This window comes from Centroberyx gerrardi, chromosome 15 (assembly GCF_048128805.1).
Source record: "Centroberyx gerrardi isolate f3 chromosome 15, fCenGer3.hap1.cur.20231027, whole genome shotgun sequence".
NCBI classification, from domain to species: Eukaryota; Metazoa; Chordata; class Actinopteri; order Beryciformes; family Berycidae; genus Centroberyx; species Centroberyx gerrardi.
In genome coordinates, this window is record NC_136011.1 from 7769071 (window position 1) to 7788076 (window position 19006).

General features: G+C 40.4%; 2 protein-coding genes across 2 annotated transcripts; one reads left to right on the plus strand and one right to left on the minus strand.

The window, feature by feature from the left end:
• The first annotated feature begins 1444 nt into the window (after positions 1–1444).
• On the plus strand, positions 1445–13687 carry tm9sf3 (transmembrane 9 superfamily member 3). Its single transcript, XM_071913250.2, has 15 exons — positions 1445–1605; positions 2642–2837; positions 3003–3125; positions 4708–4868; positions 5087–5164; positions 5861–5992; positions 6209–6375; positions 6760–6854; positions 7000–7130; positions 8206–8345; positions 8960–9028; positions 9131–9277; positions 9672–9755; positions 9903–9979; positions 11927–13687. The coding sequence occupies exons 1-15, from the start codon at positions 1513–1515 to the stop codon at positions 11992–11994; spliced, it is 1761 nt and encodes a 586-aa protein (XP_071769351.1). The 5' UTR covers positions 1445–1512; the 3' UTR covers positions 11995–13687.
• A 345-nt stretch (positions 13688–14032) lies between these two features.
• prdx3 (peroxiredoxin 3) lies at positions 14033–18778 on the minus strand. Its single transcript, XM_071913215.2, has 7 exons — positions 18727–18778; positions 16783–16894; positions 15770–15911; positions 15349–15484; positions 15051–15154; positions 14546–14711; positions 14033–14383 (listed from the first exon to the last, which is right to left on the minus strand). The coding sequence occupies exons 1-7, from the start codon at positions 18760–18762 to the stop codon at positions 14333–14335; spliced, it is 747 nt and encodes a 248-aa protein (XP_071769316.2). The 5' UTR covers positions 18763–18778; the 3' UTR covers positions 14033–14332.
• Positions 18779–19006: the final 228 nt, after the last annotated feature.

Here is a 19006-nt window from a genome sequence, read left to right on the forward strand (position 1 = left end):
AAGGACCTATTCAGTCTTCACCCTCTCCCTTTATACCATATATTATTGATCTTTGCACTGCAGTTAGACATGTCAAATGTATTTTCTTTTCAAAATTGCTCTAATTTCACATTTCTTGCTGTGAACGAAGTCCCCTCTGTACATCTTAATAGACGTTTAGGGTGTGGGATGTCTTCTGCTTCATCTCTAGCATTCCTCCATCTCTACATATACAAATGTAAAAATATATAAATAGGGTTTAGTCTTCAGGGGTATTCTGTCTAATTTCTTTGTTGAATTCCATAATGAAACAGAGAAGAGAAAGTGGATTGATAGTGCGTCTTCTGTACATTTATATACTATATACTATATACTGATGGAAGGATTATTATTTTATTATTTTCTCCCCAGGACTCTTATAATTTCAATTTCATAATTTCCATTCCACTTAAAAGAGCACTTTGTATAGATTTTAGATCAAATATCCCAAATAAATGTATTTCAATTTTGTAGGACAATAGGCCTATGCACAAAAAGTCAAGGGGGCTGAATAGTTGATAAGCCACTGTAATAAGTGTAAGAGAAGGTTTGACCACTAGGTTGTCCCTAGAGGAATTCAAACTTGATGAGTTGTGTTGGAGTTACTTTTCTAAAAACAACTGTAGCTCCACTGAAACAGGCCATGTGAAAGTTTTTGGTGGTGTGGCTCTGATGAGACTTTTTTTAATATCCACTTTAATCCAAATTCAGGATAATTTTGAAGGGCATATTTTCTGGTTCAGAAGTCATAGCACTGTTACAAATGCATTTAAACTTAAATAAAATAGATCAAGAAACAAGCAGGATGTTAATCCACAAAATCAGACCCTGATAAACTTTATATCTTAAATGTATTGCTTACTGCAGTCTTTGCAGAGAGATGGATGTTCTCAGTCATTTGGCTATTGATTGGACTGTTGCCAAAGGAAACTGCCAAAGGAATAAATTACATACTGCAGATGATTTCTTAAATTCTGGTAATATGTTTAGCTGCATCATCTTCAGGGGAACGTGGAAATGGCAAAGCCTCAGGCTAAATGAAAAAGGTTGAGGCCTCCGTGCGTGCTTTGTGGAACAGAATACCTGAAAAGTTAGATGTAGTTCAGGATATTTTGGGCCCATTGGGGAGCATCAATGACAAGAGCTATTTGTTATGTGCAGGGATCATGTTTCATGAATTGGCCCTGTCAAAGGTGAAGCGCTGCTCCTCTCCTGGCAGTCGGATGACGTGGCTGAAGGTTGCGGACGATGTGCAGAAAGAGATTCGTTATTCACCGCCTTATCCACCGCTTTCGACTGTGAATGGAAGCAGTAAGCCACGTGACATATTTTAGCCAATCTGATCTGTGTGCGATGAGTGCTCGTGAGGCGCTTACGCCATATGCGTATGAGAGCATCCCTAAAAAATTGCCTCTGTCATACAACCAGGAAGAAGGTGGGATAGCCCTACAAAGCTAACATCCCCAATCTTTCTGCATACTTTCGCCGAAAATAATGGGGTCTTCCAGGTGGAAGATAGCAGTGGCGGTGTTTGTCGCTATAGTGGGTTCTTCGTTACCTGTCGGCGCAGATGAACATGAACACACGGTAAGACAGCGTTTTGAGGCCGATTGAAAAAGGGGAGCCTTGCGTGTGTTGAAAATAATGGACGTTTGTGCTCACAGTGTAACTTGCTAACATTAGCTGTGCTGGCTAGCAGCAAACAAGAAGAATTAATTCATGGCATGTCACATTAAGTAGCTTGGACTTTAGCGTTGTGTAGTGTTAATTAGTTAGCTATCGAAGTGATAAGCACTCAGTTAGCTAGCTTGTTACCATTGATCGGCCCAAGTGCTTATAGCTAACATTTGCCAGCTAGCTTGCTAGCTCGTCTCCCAAACTGGGCTGAGGCACCGGCGGAGGCTGCAGCTAGGCTAGCTAGTTGCTCAAAAACAGTAACGCTAATATGAGTAATATGGAAAGCTATTAAGCCCCTAGGCAATCCTCACAAAACACAGATTTCCCGAAGTGACGAGTGTGATGTTGTGCCAGTCAACGTAACGTTAGCATTAATGTTGTCTTGCTCTGATGCCGGTTTAACGTTAGGGCCTCTCGGTGGTTCTTGTCAGTCTGTTCATTCTAATCTGAACAAGACGTCCTCTCTACAACTAACGTTAGTTACCAAGAGATTAAAGCTATATAATATTGTCTCCATTAAATGTTATGTCAGCTAATGCGTAGAAGAGGATATAACGTTGAATCCAACAGCTGAAGTTAGGCTCGACATACATACCAAACATAACTTACATCCAGTTTTTGATCAGTCCATTAAACTGACGCAGTGATAAGTACAGTATTTTCATATACGTGCATGAATTTGAATGTAGCTGGACTCCGTTTCATCTGTCCAGTGGAAATATGATGCAACTCTTAACGGTTCGTGTCCTTTCAAGCCCCACTTTCAATATTAAAATGTTGCTTCAACTGCGTTGTAACTAATGTAGGTTTGCACGTGCATTTGTAAGCCACAGATTCCCTGTATTGTGTAGAATATCAAATATGGACGACAAGGAACCAGTAAGACTAGTAAAACTGGTGCAGCATTCTTGGACTTCAGCAAGTGCCCTTCTGCTTTCATTCACAGTACACAGATAAAGAGGAGGTGGTTTTATGGATGAATACAGTAGGGCCTTACCACAACCGACAAGAGACATACAAGTATTTCTCTTTGCCCTTCTGCGTGGGCACGAAGAAGACCATCAGTCACTACCATGAAACGCTTGGAGAGGCTCTGCAGGGAGTGGAGCTGGAATTCAGCGGCCTAGACATAAAGTTCAAAGGTATTCAACTGTCACATTAGCCGCCACACACCTGTTGAGCTCAATTGAATTGATGAGTGCATTGGAATGGTCAGTTTTGTTACTGTATGTCTCAATGTACTCTCTTCCACACCGTCTTCATCCTTGATCTGACAAAGCTGATATTGTGTTTATTGTCCTTCATAGATGAAGTCCTGCAAACAACATACTGTGAAATTGACCTGGACAAAGCCAAACGGGATGCCTTTGTCTATGCTATCAAGAATCACTACTGGTACCAAATGTACATCGATGACCTGCCCATCTGGGGTAAGCGATACTCTTATTTCCTCAAAGGTTTTCTGTAGAGACAACATTGTTTCTTGGGCCAGCCAGACCTCGGGGAATTACTGGGTACTGAATGCATGTCTTGTTGTGAGTGGTCCAGTGATTTGGGATAGTACTGTAGTATTGACTTGCAGAAGTTAAAAAGTTATCATGCTAATGTTCACTCTACATGCCATTATCTCCGTGCTTGTGTGTTACTTGTCATTAGCTGATTACAAACGTTTGCAACAACACTGGTCTTTTGTCGATGAGACTGTTTCACTTGGTGTTGGAGAGGTTGAACCAGTTCTTATTCATGGGTGGAAATGCTCATCTGTCCTTAGCCAACCTACAATACTGGTACATCCATAAGTGGCAGCGGAGCTAGTGATACCAGCTCCTTTGATATTCTGTGTAAACACAGACTCTTAACACTGTCACTCTAACAAGCTATCAGTGTGGTCGCTCACATGCTTCGTGGCAATTTGTACAATTGAACCACTCCTAGAGTTTCTCAAACATATCAACTGTGTAGCCTGATGATATTGTGGACAATGGGTGGGGCATGGGCCCTTAGTCAAACTATGTTACACGTTGTATAGTACATACTTACGGTCTATTCAGAATAAATAAATATAGACTTTGACCTCATATCCGGTTTCTTATGTACATGCCAGCGTGTTAACTTCACCAGTGTGCTCATCATGTCTGAGACAGGGAGAAGTGAGTTTCACTATTCATGTAATGACCCAGCAGTCCTGAAGTCATTGGCTTTAAGTGTGCAGATCTGTCGCTTATCACCTTCTGACCACAACACATCTGCAGCACCCGCTTAATTGCAGTGTCTGAAATTGTACTTTTTGTCTCACCTGCCAAGGGCTGGCAAACTAAAACAGTTACTTGCCAAGATTATTTTTTACTGGCCAAAGTAATTAACATGCATTTTTCATAGAAATATGACACCCTACCCGTTTTCAATGCTATTTCATATGTAGAAATATTCAATAAAGAGACAAGTGCAGATTTAGAGTTTTAATATAAAACTTTCTTGCTCACTTATACAATAGATATTTTTTGTCTTTGTCTTCATTTTTCATTTCAGTGGCATCACACCTGCTAAGTGTCGCCACATGGGAATAACGTAAAGTTTCATCTAACACTAGGCTCATTAACTATCCGGGCAGCAGAGAAAGTGGAGGAAGTTTTGTGTAGAGCAGAGTAACAAGCAGCCAATCAGGAGCCTGTCGGATACAGAACCATTGTTTTGCATCAAATTGATTTGCTCATTGTCAGGGAGAGTGTACGGTGGTCAGCAGGGACAAAGTTTGAGAACAGGCAAATACCAGCGACTGTATATGTCCGAGGAATACAAATGTCATTGTAACAAAAAGTTGCCGGCCAGTGTGGCAGTGACTCATATCGATTTATCCCCAAAGACAAATTCTACTGCCATGTAGCACTTGTAGGCTCGGTAATTATGGACCTTGCCTGCCTATTTATTATAATAACAAAAGTCTCAAGGCTTCCCATGTGACCCCCTTTTATGAAGCCCAAATCTCTAATTTCATGCATGTCGATTGTCTAGGTATTGTTGGCGAGGCAGATGAAAATGGAGAGGATCATTACCTGTGGACCTACAAGAAACTGGAGATTGGTTTCAATGGCAACAGAATTGTTGATGTGAATCTGACCAGCGAAGGCAAAGTCAAGCTTGTGCCAAACACAAGAATTGCAATGTCTTACTCTGTGAGTATTGAATTATCCACTCAATGGGCTTCTTTATGTGCCAATGCTCGTTTTTATGTTTTGTAATATGTATCATACAATCTCATGTGGGATGGGTCACGTCATTCATATTCTGGTAGTAAAGAGCACTAACTTAGCTCTTGAATCTTTTTTTTTAAAATGACACTTAGTAATGCATTCCCTCCCTACCAGTATAAAGAAACCTTTCCCCATCACAGGTTAAGTGGAAGAAGTCAGATGTGAAGTTTGAAGACAGATTCGACAAGTATCTTGATCCATCGTTTTTTCAGCACAGGGTGAGTTGCTGATTATACGTTTGGTATTCCTTTTTGTACAATGTATGTGCTTTATCATGCCAGCCAAGGAGGTGAGTGGCTTGTTGTAACAGGACTGATATATGACCTTTAGATCTGTGGAGCTGACAGCCTTGTACCAGGATAGGCACGCTCTGTAATTGGCCAACCAAACGCTGGTAACTTTTGGCTGTGGCTGGTCAGATTGTTTACGCTACCTGCTGCTGTGGCAGGTGTCCAGCCGGGCTCTTTCCTGTTCTAAAAAGCATTTTGGCTGGTGAAATAGTCAAAGTGTCTGCTGATTTTTGGAATCCCCCCCAGCCACTACAGCCAGTGGATGAAAAAGTTTCTTTCCTGCCCCGACTTGTACAGTGACGCCTCGTGACGCTGAACCCACTGGGATCAGGGATTGTACAAACCAGTATTCGTGTGGCTTAATTACATAGAAATACCCGAGTAACATATTTAGTATATGAAACCAGCATGCACATGGAAAATCATAACAGTTTCACATAATTAATGGAAAATGTTTTCACATCACTGCATGTTTTGTTAATTATGCCCATTAAGCTTTTTGAAATGTTTTTGAAATGAAACCCTCTTAATATTTCAGTTTAGAAGTAAGAAGCTCTACAATGTGCATATTTCTCAACATGTGCTCTTGAGGTTGATTGATTTTGCTTATTTATTTATTTGTAGATTCACTGGTTCTCCATCTTCAACTCCTTCATGATGGTCATTTTCTTGGTCGGTCTGGTGTCCATGATTCTGATGAGAACGCTAAGGAAGGATTATGCCAGATACAGCAAAGAGGAGGAAATGGATGACATGGTAAAAGTTCATTCACTCACCAGCCTGCACTTTAGAGCAATTACATTTTATTCACATTTGTTGAATGTAGGATTAGTGTTTTCTGTCATTTTGGGATTTAATTTTTAGGTTTTGTTTGTCACTTTTCTTTCTTTCTTGTTTGAGTCTTGTTTTTTTTTTTATCCTATCTGCACTTTTTTTTTCTAATTTCTGTGTGTGATCATTACATACCTACAGGACAGAGACCTGGGAGATGAGTACGGGTGGAAGCAGGTTCACGGAGATGTGTTTCGGCCGTCCAGCCACCCAATGATCTTCTCCTCGCTCATCGGTTCCGGCTGCCAGATCTTCTCCGTCTCCCTCATTGTCATCATTGTCGCCATGATCGAGGATCTGTACACAGAGTGAGTGACGGGTGCCTCAGGATAAATACTTGCCCAAGTGTGTTTAGAATGTCTTCTGGTTTTTGTCCGGGGGAAACGGATGCAAATAATACATTTGAGTTTAGAAGAATCATCCATGCATAAAAGGGGGAAACCACAGAATTGAATGGTCCTGAGGGGAAAATAAGGAAGGATGGTAATATCGTGTGTGTGTCATGGAAAAAATGAACAGAAACAAAGTTGAACACAATCAAATCAGGCTGTTATTGATATGTTGATTAAGATTAAAAAGATGTGATTACAGATATTTGAGTGTAGGGAAACACTTTCTAAATGTGAAAATCCTGTTTTTAAGGGAATGTGGGGGGCTTCATAGGACTCTACTCAAATCATTTTTCTCTGTAGGAGAGGATCCATGCTGAGCACAGCAATTTTTGTGTACGCTGCAACCTCCCCTGTCAATGGCTACTTTGGGGGAAGCTTGTACGCAAAACAAGGAGGTAATATAAAAACACTCCCTCATCCATCATCATTCTCTCTCTGACTCAGCTTTCCTGGACATATGTGATGCTGAATGTAGAATGCATTTGGCTCTCTCAGTCGCCTTACTCAAATTGTGGTTTTTGATTTGCTCTGATAACCCAGGCAGAAGATGGATTAAGCAAATGTTCATCGGGGCCTTCCTGATCCCAGCCATGGTGTGCGGGACGGCCTTCTTCATCAACTTCATCGCTATCTACTACCACGCCTCCAGGGCCATCCCATTTGGCACCATGGTGAGTTTTATGCGACACCCCCCCCACCCCCCACCCCCCCACCCCTCCCCACCCCACCCCTCCTTCTCCCCAAAACCACAGAGTATGAAAAAAATCCTCTGAGTCACCAGTTGGCGGTTTATCTGTGTCACTGCGCTGCACTGTTGTCACAATAATAATCACATGATGCATGATATAGTTATTGCATAGTCACAGAACCTGTACTACTTGAACTGAAGACATCTGAACTCATCAAGTAGCATAATGAACAAAATATACAGAGTTCAGAACTATTTTAACTGCATATCATACTGTACAGGCCCTTGAAAGTGTGTTTCCATGACCAGCGTGTTAAATAAGTTTTAGCCCTGTATTTCAGTAATGTGAAACTTTTAGTCCTTTTAAACAACCTCAATTTCTGAGGAGTTGGGACAAGCATGGTTCCATTGTGATTTAGGGTTGCTGTGATAAAATAATTTTACCCAATACCACACCATTAGCGTTAGGACACCATTAGTGTCCATTAGCTTCAAAATAGCATGCCACAGAATACACCAAAGAACTTGTCAATTAATATTAGATGGTAGAAGAGAACAGTGGGATGCATATCTTTTCATAGTGATGTTATCAGCACAAATCATCAGTTGTCGGCAAAAGTTATGACACAAAACTACAATACTTGTAGACTGTGAGACTTGTCGAACGTTACAGGTATCATAAGTGTGCAAGCTTCTTGAAATACTACCATAATAAAAGCCCTTTTCTAACCGGTAATTGGAATAAGTGTAGATCATAATGTTTTACATCCAGGCTGCGAGCAGTAAGTTGAGAGAAACCACTTAGATCCTTTGTCCTGTGCGAATGGTCTTTTGGAATTACACACACAACATGTAAAAATCCAATTGAAGCACGTCTCCCAGTAAAACATGGACGACAATTTAGCAGAGTTGATATCAGGAAGCATTTACTGGTGCGATACAGAAAAAAGGCCAACTGAGGCAAGTGATGGGAGTTCATATTACATTAACTGAAAGCAACCATTCTCAAATGAATATTAAATGTCCTACTGTATTTTTTTTTTTTTGTCTTTCTGCAGGTGGCTGTTTGCTGTATCTGCTTCTTTGTAATTCTGCCGCTAAACCTCGTAGGAACAATTTTGGGGAGAAATCTGTCTGGCCAGCCAAACTTTCCCTGCAGAGTTAACGCCGTGCCACGGCCAATCCCCGAGAAGAAATGGTAGGTGTGGCCTCGTGTAGCCGCTATCACTTTAATCGCCCAAGTACGATAGCTGTACAGGAATTTGCCTCAGTGATATTGGAGCAGTGTGGCATACTTGTAGCTGCAGAGGGAAGTGTCATTAGAGATCAGTAATGCATTGGTCCAGTACGCCATGAGGAAGTTGTACTCAATATAATGACATGCATGAAATAAGTTGTGGCCGTTGCATGGCCTACATTCCTGTGGCTGAAAAGTGTTATGCGCCAGGTCTGAAGTACAAAAGGATTTCGCTGACTCTGTAGTAGTGCAAGATTGTGCAAAACATGCTTGGGTAATGATAAATAGTATGGTAATAAACCGTGCGTGTAGTAAGGTTTACAACTTTTTCTGCCGTGCGCTGTGGCCAATCGCTGAGAGAGAAACTGTAGATGTGACCTAAGGCCGCTCTCAGACTTGGGTTGAATTTCTAGAATCGATATCTACCTTTCCCCTCGCCTTCTCAAAATACAATAAGGCATGATGTACCTTTTCCCTGAGAGGTGGAATGTGAAAGCCGAGTGCGAACACTGGGGGGCATGTAGTCACTTTGATACGCTGACGCAGTTTGATCAAAACCTCCTGTGATCTCGTAGGTTCATGGAGCCGGCTGTCATCGTCTGCCTGGGAGGAATCCTTCCCTTCGGTTCCATTTTCATTGAAATGTAAGTCTGTTCTCCGGTGTGGGAGACGAGCAGGCGATACTGATGGATGTGTAGGTTGTTAACTGATCGTCAGTCAACACGTCTTCTTTCCTCGCTCCTCAGGTACTTCATCTTCACATCTTTTTGGGCCTACAAGATCTACTATGTCTATGGCTTCATGATGCTGGTCTTGGTTATCCTGTGCATTGTGACTGTGTGTGTCACCATCGTGTGTACATACTTCTTGCTAAATGCTGAGGACTACAGATGGTGAGTATTAGACCTTTTAAGTCCTTTTTTTGGCATGGTTTGGCACAGTTTTTACTTTCCTTCTTCTACCTCTTTAATACACAGCTGAAATATCAGACATCAAGATAAAGCAACCAGAGCTTTGGTTCCTTTAAATTCCCTTGTATATAAATTGTGTGCAGATGGATTCTTGAAAGATAGGATTAACATTCAAAAAGCGTGTAGAGCTTCAAAAATGCATTTACTGTGAAGCTGATGGTTTCCTGTCAAGATCATGATCAAGAGCTCAAGCAATCTATTTGTGATAAAATGTCTTCTCTACACGGAAGTAAACAGTCAGTAATGAGGCAAAAGTGATTCAATACTCAAATTACTGATTGGGTCTTGAACTGTTACTTGTTTCTCTCCTTCCCAGGCAATGGACAAGCTTCCTCTCCGCTGCATCTACCGCTGTTTACGTTTACATGTACTCCTTTTACTACTATTTCTTCAAAACTAAGTGAGTTTCAGTCATCCTTAAGTATTTCTGATCACATGAAATAGGATCCTATTAGTGACACAAATATTTTCAAGTTCAGAGATTCCAAAAAAAAAAGAAAGCTCACTGTTGAAGTTGAATGTCTTGTTTGAACCCACTGTGTTTCAGGATGTACGGGCTCTTCCAGACATCCTTCTACTTTGGTTACATGGCTGTGTTCAGTACTGCCCTAGGAATCATGTGTGGTGAGTCCCCCATCTAATCGTTACGATATTCTAGGGCTGTCCTGGACTAAAGAAACTCTTTGTGGAATATTTGTAGCGTTCTGCAGACTAATGTAATAGTCATCTTTTTTTAAATCCTTTTTTTATCCTATTATGCAATGTGTGCCATTTAAATCCTGTGTTTATCAAAAACGTGTGATTTTGTTGTAATACCAGAGATATGCCAGTGATTTTCCAGGATTGTTTTTAATATAACCTGAAATAAGACAATTGACCATATTAACTATACAAAACAAAAAAACAACAAAACAATAACCAGGATATTCAGGTCCAGATTCACTAAGATTGCGCTGTGAGGGCATTCTGTGCATTTTTTGCACCTCAGCACTTGAGCTAAGGGTGCAGAGTTTTCATTTGCTCTGTGCAAGCAAATAGCCCCTCACCACCAATTGCAAGTGCAAATTGCATACTTCAGCTGGAAGACGAATCCACTAAGACTGGCATCCTTGCACCCTAAAGCGTCCTTTATAATTGGAGCGTTGTCTGATCTGCCATAGTAACTGCACAGTGCTGTTTGATGGTCATGTCTGGCCCATGCATGTCACACACAAGAAGATCAGTGTTGCAGCCATTCTGCTATCTGCTTCTCTTTGCTCAAAGTCTTAGTCACCTTTCAGAGAATCTTATATGTGCTACAGTCATTCAGGGGAGTTGGTGTTGAGTAAGTATTAGTGAATTGGGCTCGATTTGCATTGCCTCACCTACAAATGGGGTGAGCTAAATAATTAGATTTACATATAATTTACATATGTATGACCTTGACAGGTGCAAAGAGACTATGTTTTTAACAGCAGCATTTGGCAGGTTGTCAAGTCATGTTTATTTATATAGCCCTTTATCACAAGCATGTCTCAAAGGCAGGGTTCCTACGCAGGTCTGGAAAGTCTGGAAAAGTAGTAAAAATGAATTTGATCATTTCCAAGTCTTGAATAGTTTGGGAATTTGAAAAAATGTCTGGAAAAGTATGGAAAATGTTGTGGTTCAAGTCCGATACACACATAATTATAGCTTTTATGTTGTTGTAGACCCACTTTGAGTCCACAGTTTTTGTTGATGTGAAGAATAATGTTCAGATAGAGGGATGCTCTTATTACCCAGCCGCTGTCAGCATGCATTTTATCAAATACTGACCAAAATCAAATCCAGTCAAGAACATAGGGTCTGGGAAAAATATGGAATTTTAAAATGGAAACCGTGTAGGAACCTGCCAATCATCTCACATATTCTGATGTTTGTCGCTGTGAAGAACAATCTTCATCTATACAGTGATATGACCTAGTTAGCAGGGGCAAGATGTCTATCTGCGTAAATCATATTGAACACCAGACAAAATCTTCAAAACAAATCAAGGTCTGGAAAAAGTATGGAATTTTTTAATTGAAAATGTGTAGGAACAAAGGGCTTAACATACCATCATATACATGCTACATATAACATGCTGCACTTAAACACACTCATGCCAATGGGAAATTTAGATTCTTCAATTCTTCAATTCAAGTCTTCAATTCCCCTGACCTGCATGTCTTTGGACTGTGGGAGGAAACCCACACACACACACAGCGGAAAACATGCAAACTCCACACAGAAAGGACCGGGGCGGAGATTGGAACACACCACCTTCTTGCTGTGAGGCAGCAGTACTAATCACTGAGCCACTGTACAACACAACTCATTGATCAGTTAGTGAATAGCATGGCATTCTGACTTGGCATTTTGGTGATGCATGTGCTTTCTCCTGCGTAAAGCTTTAGTGAATCTGGGCCTCAGCAGTCTGTTGATATGATGGATGTATATGGCTCCATTTGCAAAATGATCTGTGCGGTATGTAGATAAGGCGGAAAGAGTAGTGTACTCAGTTGAAAATGTTCGTGGTTGTCGACCCACTCACAGAACAGATGTCTTTTCCAGGTGCCGTTGGATACATGGGAACAAGTGCCTTCGTGAGGAAGATCTACACAAATGTGAAAATTGACTAAGACCGAAGCAGCAACACAGGGATACCCTTGCATCTGCCTAAGTGTATCCTAACACAGGCGGCGGGCACAAGTCATTCTTTACTATTATTTTTTTTCTTTCTTGCAAAGAGATTGTGGAATCTCACTTTGTACAATGTAGTTTTCCATTTTCTGAATGAATTTCAAACGCCGCAAAACAAAGTGAACAAGAGCAGAATCTGCGGAAAAAGGTATCAAACATTGGTTGTGTTTTTATCAATTGCTTTCAGACAAAACGTTGGGGGCAAATGTTAAAGGATAACATGGCTTCTCTTTCCAACCCAGTCCCACCTGAGACCAGAGAACATAGATGTTTATTGATGGAATAGTCTAGCTCTCTTCAGTGAAGAGGCCTAAGTGTATTGAAAGCCTTTGTTCTATTGTATTAGAATATTGGAGAGTTGGGTCCGTGTCCGCGCTCTGACCTGATTCTATTTTGTATTCCCGAGTCACTCTGAATATCGTTACTATTGTATTTTGGTCTCCATACACTTAACGACAAATGACATCATCACACAGTACAGTAGGTTGTTCAAATTTACTTCCGCTGCAATGATGGATCATATACAAACTGTCGAGTCACTCTCGAGTCATTCCCCTATTTCGACGATTCTAATTCCCTGTTACAGTAGCAATCCATCCAGTTGATGAAAGGTATTTTAGTCCTGCTGTAGTTTACTGTACAGATGAAAAAAAAAGAGGGACTGATCAACGGTTGAGGTACAGTATGAATAACAGATTGTTTTAAATGGATGTTTGATGTGATCCCATTTCCCCGTTTAGTCTTATGTTTTCTTAATGTTTGGGTTTGAATGAAGTCTACTTGTAAAGATAATATATGGATAGGGGGGAAAAGTGTATATAACCTTAATAATGTACCTTTAGATGTAGATCCCAAATGTATTTTCGTTGTACAGATTTACTACAGGGTGTTTTTTTAAATGAATCATTCAGTTCTAAACAAAAAAATATATTTTGTTTTTGTCTTTCTTTCTTTTTTCTTTTTTTTTTGGTGCTTGGGGTGGGGCTGGTGGCGCTGTTACATCTTGCCTGAAATTGCATGAAGTTTTCACCAAACCATCTGCTCATCGAAGTCCATTTTGGTCGGCGCTGTCTGTTTCTTTTGACCTTCCCTGATTGTGAGCATCTCTTGAATCAGTCTCAAAACATAAAGGTATATTTTGATGACCAGTAGATAGGTGTTTGGAAAAAAAAAAAAGCCTGCTTACGGACACTTCTATTATTTTGAGTTCATATATTATTTAAAGCTTTAAAAGGCTCTCCATCTTCTGGTAAGCCATCTCTCCCTCACGTTCTTTTCGTTGCCTAACCCGAAACGTCATCGTGAATGTCGGAAAGGAATGAGGCGATCGCTTTGTTTCTGCAAACATACTGTACAAAGTGAAATTTATGTACACTTAAAACTAGATGTTTTCATAACCACATACAGTGCTGCGGAGTGTTTCAAATGCTTTTTTTCCATTTTGTGTAAATACAGTATGTACCTTACATGTATGAGAAGTGGCAATGCCTTTTTTTTTTCTAATTTCCAATTCTCCCCCACTGAAGTTGATTTTGGCACCTCATGTTGTGTACCAATAATGTCTCATTAGACATTTTGAACCTGCATATTAACTTGCTGTAAAAAGAAACAAAATAAACATGTTTATGTACAGGGGTTATGCAAGTGTGGTTTTGTCACTGAAGGTAAACCTTTTAACTGAATTATTACAAGAATGTACCTGTTTATTACAGGCGCACGGCCATAGTGAAGAATATAGAGCATAGTAAATGATTGCAACTGAGCCAGCAGATTTATATACTAAAAATGACAAAATTGTGACTGTATAGGCTTAGAAATAAGCTTTACTGTGAGTAAATATGACAAATATACCAAAATTGCCAGTTTAAGCAGGGATTCCTTGTATCCATCCCAAACGGAAATGGTAGTGAATTAGGCCTGTCAAAGGTCCTGAGCTGTATGGTGTTATTAAAAACACATGAATATTGAGTTGACAAATGGTGTGAGATGAACCTTTATTATTGTAGCATGAGACATCTGAAGGGAAAACTGAGATAACTGAGCTACTTACAACCTAAGAACATGTCAAAACCTGTCATCATACCACAAGCCAAGAAATGAATCAAAACAGAAGGTATATCTCACATTTATAAAGAATATATTTATTACTGTATTCAGTTGTGTATGGATGAATGCAACTTTTTATACTGTAAACTATTTAAGAGCCAGTGCACATTTATTCATTTTTAGACCTGGATGATCCGCTGATTTAGTAAGCGCTGTGAAGTTTTGTCTTCTTCAGTTGACTTTTTCAAAGTACTCCTTGGATCCGTCAGGGGTTGGCTTGATCTGAAAAGCAAACAATTATAGGATAGTAAGTTACATAAGTCCAGGAAGGATCATTTCTATTTTAACGATACAGAATGAATCATAATGGATCTAGTGTTTCGGACTGAAACGGTTCATGTGACACAGAGACAGAACTGGTCTCCGGGGGTTGCAGCGGCTCACCGTCGGGGAGTCTGGAGTCCAGCTGGCGGGGCACACCTCGCCGTGGTTCTCCACAAACTGGAACGCTCTCACCAGGCGAAGCGTCTCCTCCACGGAGCGGCCCACCGGCAGGTCGTTCACACTCATGTGCTTCACCACACCGGTTGGATCGATGATAAACAGGCCCCTGGGGAAACAACAGTAGTAGTAGTAGGAATAGCATTAGTAGTAGCAGCAGTAGCTGTAGTAGTAGTAGTAATATCAATAGTTGTAGTTGTAATAGTAGTAGTAGTAGTAGTACTAGTTATAGTAGTAATAGCAATAGTACTAGTTGTAGTAATAATAATAGTAGTAATAGTAGTAGTTATAGTAGTAATAGTAGTAGTAAGGGGACCTCGCTTAGTTCAGACTACACTTCTAAATTGTGTTAGAATTGAATTCTACATTATATTATAATGTATATGTATTTCCATTTGGTTGCAGCTGTGAATAGATCATTCTTCTTCAGGCCGCATGATGAATGTACCTCAGTGCGATGCCTGGACCCTCCAGAAGCACCCCATAGTCCCTGGAAACCTGCTTAGTGAGGTCTGCAAGCAGGGGGATGTGGATGTTGCCCAAGCCTCCAGCCTGACAAAAACAACATGAGAGACTCTGTTAAATAATAATAAATCATGATAATACTCACTCACAGTTGCAATGTGCTGCCAACACAACAAACACACCAACAGGTCATCAACTTTAACCTCTCCAAAGACCAGGAATAGCCCAAGACTTGCAGCATCGTGTTTGTTATTCAGTAATGATTAAGTGGAGGAGTGTACCTTGCGCGGAGTGTTAATCCATGCCAGGTGGGTGAAGTGAGAGTCCACCGACACGCCCACCACCGCGCAGTTGATGTCATGGAACTCGCTGGCCTTGTCGCTGAATGAGATGATCTCTGTCGGGCATACGAAGGTGCTGCAAAAGGACAAAAGCAGAGAGACATTAAAAGGGACAATAAGTAAACATTTTACTGCCCCAAGCACAAAATTACCATAATGTATCTGCATCACAGTTATTTCCCCATACTCTGTTTTGGAACAAACAAAAACAAAACAAGTTCTATAAATGTTTAAATTCCAACTGGTCGCCAGTAGAGGTAGATGAAGGCTACTAGAAGACTTAACGCACCTTTAAAGCAAGTGTAAGCAATGCCAACACGCTGTTCATGTCACTGCGTGTTTGAGAATGAGTAGTACTCACAAATCCAGGGGGTAGAAGAAGAGGACCAGGTATTTGCCCCTGAAGTCATCGAGGCTCATCTCCTTGAACTCCCCGTTGTGGACAGCTGTGGCCTTAAAAGCAGGCGCAGGCTGGGTGACAGCAGCGGCCCATCTGCCAGTGCCTGACAGAGTCATACAGGATTTATTAATATGTATATTATTATTTGCTTATATAAAAACATGCCAACTTTACTTGGATAGCGTAGAGGCATTACGTCAAAAGCCCTACTTGAGTTTTCTTTTGCTGTTTGCTGCTAAATCAAGAAAATGTTCATTATACATGCATGGTTTGTGTAACTCTATAAACTCTGTCAGTTTAATTTAACAAAGCAGGTCCAAGTGGACTACTTGTTCCATGTTTTCATGGTAAATCTTTTGTGCAGGTGTTGCAATCAAGAGCCACTTACAGTGACATTGCAAAAAATGAATCGTGGAACATGCAGTCAGTCTGAAACTCCTGTTTTCATAAAATTGACTGTTATAAACTCGAGTTAGAGTTACACAAACCAAGAATATCAGCCATTGTTAACAGTAGCCATTTACCAATGGTAACACATTGGTAAATTGGTGTTTAACATTTCCTTGACTTCAAAGAACAAGGAAAAGCTGAATAGGGCTTTCAATGTGACACCTTTGGGAAGCAAGTTCCACCCATAATTAGGTATATAACTATCTTGGAAAGAAACCATATTATTTCTTACTTCATCTGAGAATATGCTGTTAGCATCAGAATGCAGAACAGCAGACGGCCTATTTCACAACATCTACAGCCTGGTTACCCAGTGCATTGTAGGATTAAGATTATCTCTGTCCACTGACCGAAAGTAAACTAAACTAACTAGAGAAAACTGAGATAATAGTAAAACGGCTTTGTGAAAACAATCCTAGATCAGCTGTCTTATCAAAAAAGGTGACTGTATGCAATCCACATGTTGGAACAATGATGAGAGTGTGAACTTGATGGAGTTGATGTGTGACTGAGTCCATACATACTGGTTGAGAAGCAGGCTCTCTGCAGTGTCGGGCAGGTCAGGATCCTTGCAGCCCCAGAGGCTCCATGTGGACAGGAGGCTGAGACTTTCAGCCCTCCTGCTGCAACCCGTGCCTGAGACATGACAGTTATCAAGTCAACATTAGTCCACAAATTTGATTTTCAGTAATCCAGCAGCAGGTTGCAGCAAGTTCACTTCCATTTAGTTCACTTAAAAGCCATTTGAATGCCATTTCTTCACTAAAATGGCTTTACATAATGGCAAATGTCAGGCTAGAAATGGAAGCCATACATGAAGACTGGAACTAGCTACTTGGGAAGAAGCAATAGGTTACATTGACTATCTGGTTGGTTTTTAACTACAATTAACTACAACTAACCACAACCAAATTGGTCCTAAATGTTGCAATTGGAGTTTTATTTATTCAAACATTTCTGGGAGGCAGAGCTGCTCTGGAGGGAGAAATTGAGTTAAACCTCAATGGATAGAGCCAAAGAACCACAGAAAAAGGCAAGAGATAAGAGCAAGGAGGTTTTATATTAAGACAGGAGGAAGCTAATATTATGAAGCCTGCTGTTTTTGCTACCAACTGAAAAAATACAATCAAGCCATACTAAGTTATCTAGGTTAGCTAGTTAGCCTAGCTGACCTTCCAACTTCAAACTAGCCATACTAGCTCATAGCTGTCCAGGCTAGTTAGCTAACCTGCTCACCTTCCAACATCATGCCATGGTCATGAAGGAATGACAAATAAAAATCATTGCCATTTCTACTTTTATTTATATTTTGACCAGAGTTCCTTCTACTACTTCAGAGGACTTCTACACTGAGAAAGAAATAGAAGTCCATGTCCTACCCACCCACCTTTCTGTTTGCAGAATACAGTTCATCTACTTTTAGGCTGACATGAGTTTTTATGAGGTAAATTCATAGTATGTAATATCCAACTGATATAAAATATATCAAGGTAAGGGGAAAACAACTCATAAATCAATACCTATGAGACTGTAACAGATTGTGGTAAATGCAAAGAAATTGTGAAATAGCACATACCCATCCTCTAAGATAAGCCATTTTGCCTATTTTCTGTTTCTATTTCTGTATCTATGAAAATATACTCCCTAACAAGAGGCTGCATTATTATCATCTTCTGTAATTTTGTTCTGTAATTTTGTTATGTGGTTGGCGTGTTTAGTTCCTGGCAGCCTCATCTGAAAACGTTTATTGTTTCTCTTGCGAAAAAGAACTATATACTGTATGTTACAATACATTTTAGCAGGATGCCATACAAATTTCATTTTGTAGTGAATTATAAGTAGAACATTAGCGATACAATAGGAGATTAAAAAACAACAAAAAACGAAAAGTCATCATTACTGAGTACCTCAGACACACTATAAGTCCCTATAGGAATAGTGACAGCCATAGGAGATAAAAAAAATATGAAGTCACATGGTCAGTATAAACTCATTATGGAGTATCACATACACACTAGGGCTAGGCTATAAGTCCTTATAGGAAGATTATAGCTTTGATTTTTCGTTAGGGTTTGTTGTGTCAATTCAGCATTGTATAACTATGGCTACTGAGGATGAGGCAACATGCTGAAACAGTGAACCATCAAATAGTCACACGTATGCATTCTCTCGAGCAAACCTCGGGAAAACAAAACAATAGTTACTAAAATAATAGCTACTAAAACATGTTTTCTCATATTTCATAGGGACCCTGTTGGGACTGCAAATGTCCACTGGGGGGCCCGGACCAGACTTTGGGAACCACAGCGCCAGTTACGGAGCCAGTTTCCACTCAGGTTTCCACTCCGTGACAGCGCTTCACTAAAAGTGTGCATTACTGACCAATACTTCTTCTCAACTCTACTTTAAACTAAAGCCAAACACTTCCAACAGCGAACCTCATGTTATGACTTAATAGTTGCACTTACAGAGGTCTTGAGCAGTCTTCCGATGGTGGCTGCCATTTTGGATTATGTCAGTGGCTCAGACTATTCACGTCATCATGTGTATTTACGCAGGTGCGCGGTTGTCTGTATTCCCACATTGCAGTCAGTGAAACTTACAGTTATTGAATTATTATGAGTATAGAAGTACAGTTGTGCAACATGTCGTCAACCTGACTATGAAATATTAGTCCCAGAACTGGTGGTGAAGGAATAATGCGAGTTTGCGAGTTTCCCCCCTCGTAATCGCCTACTTTCGATTTCA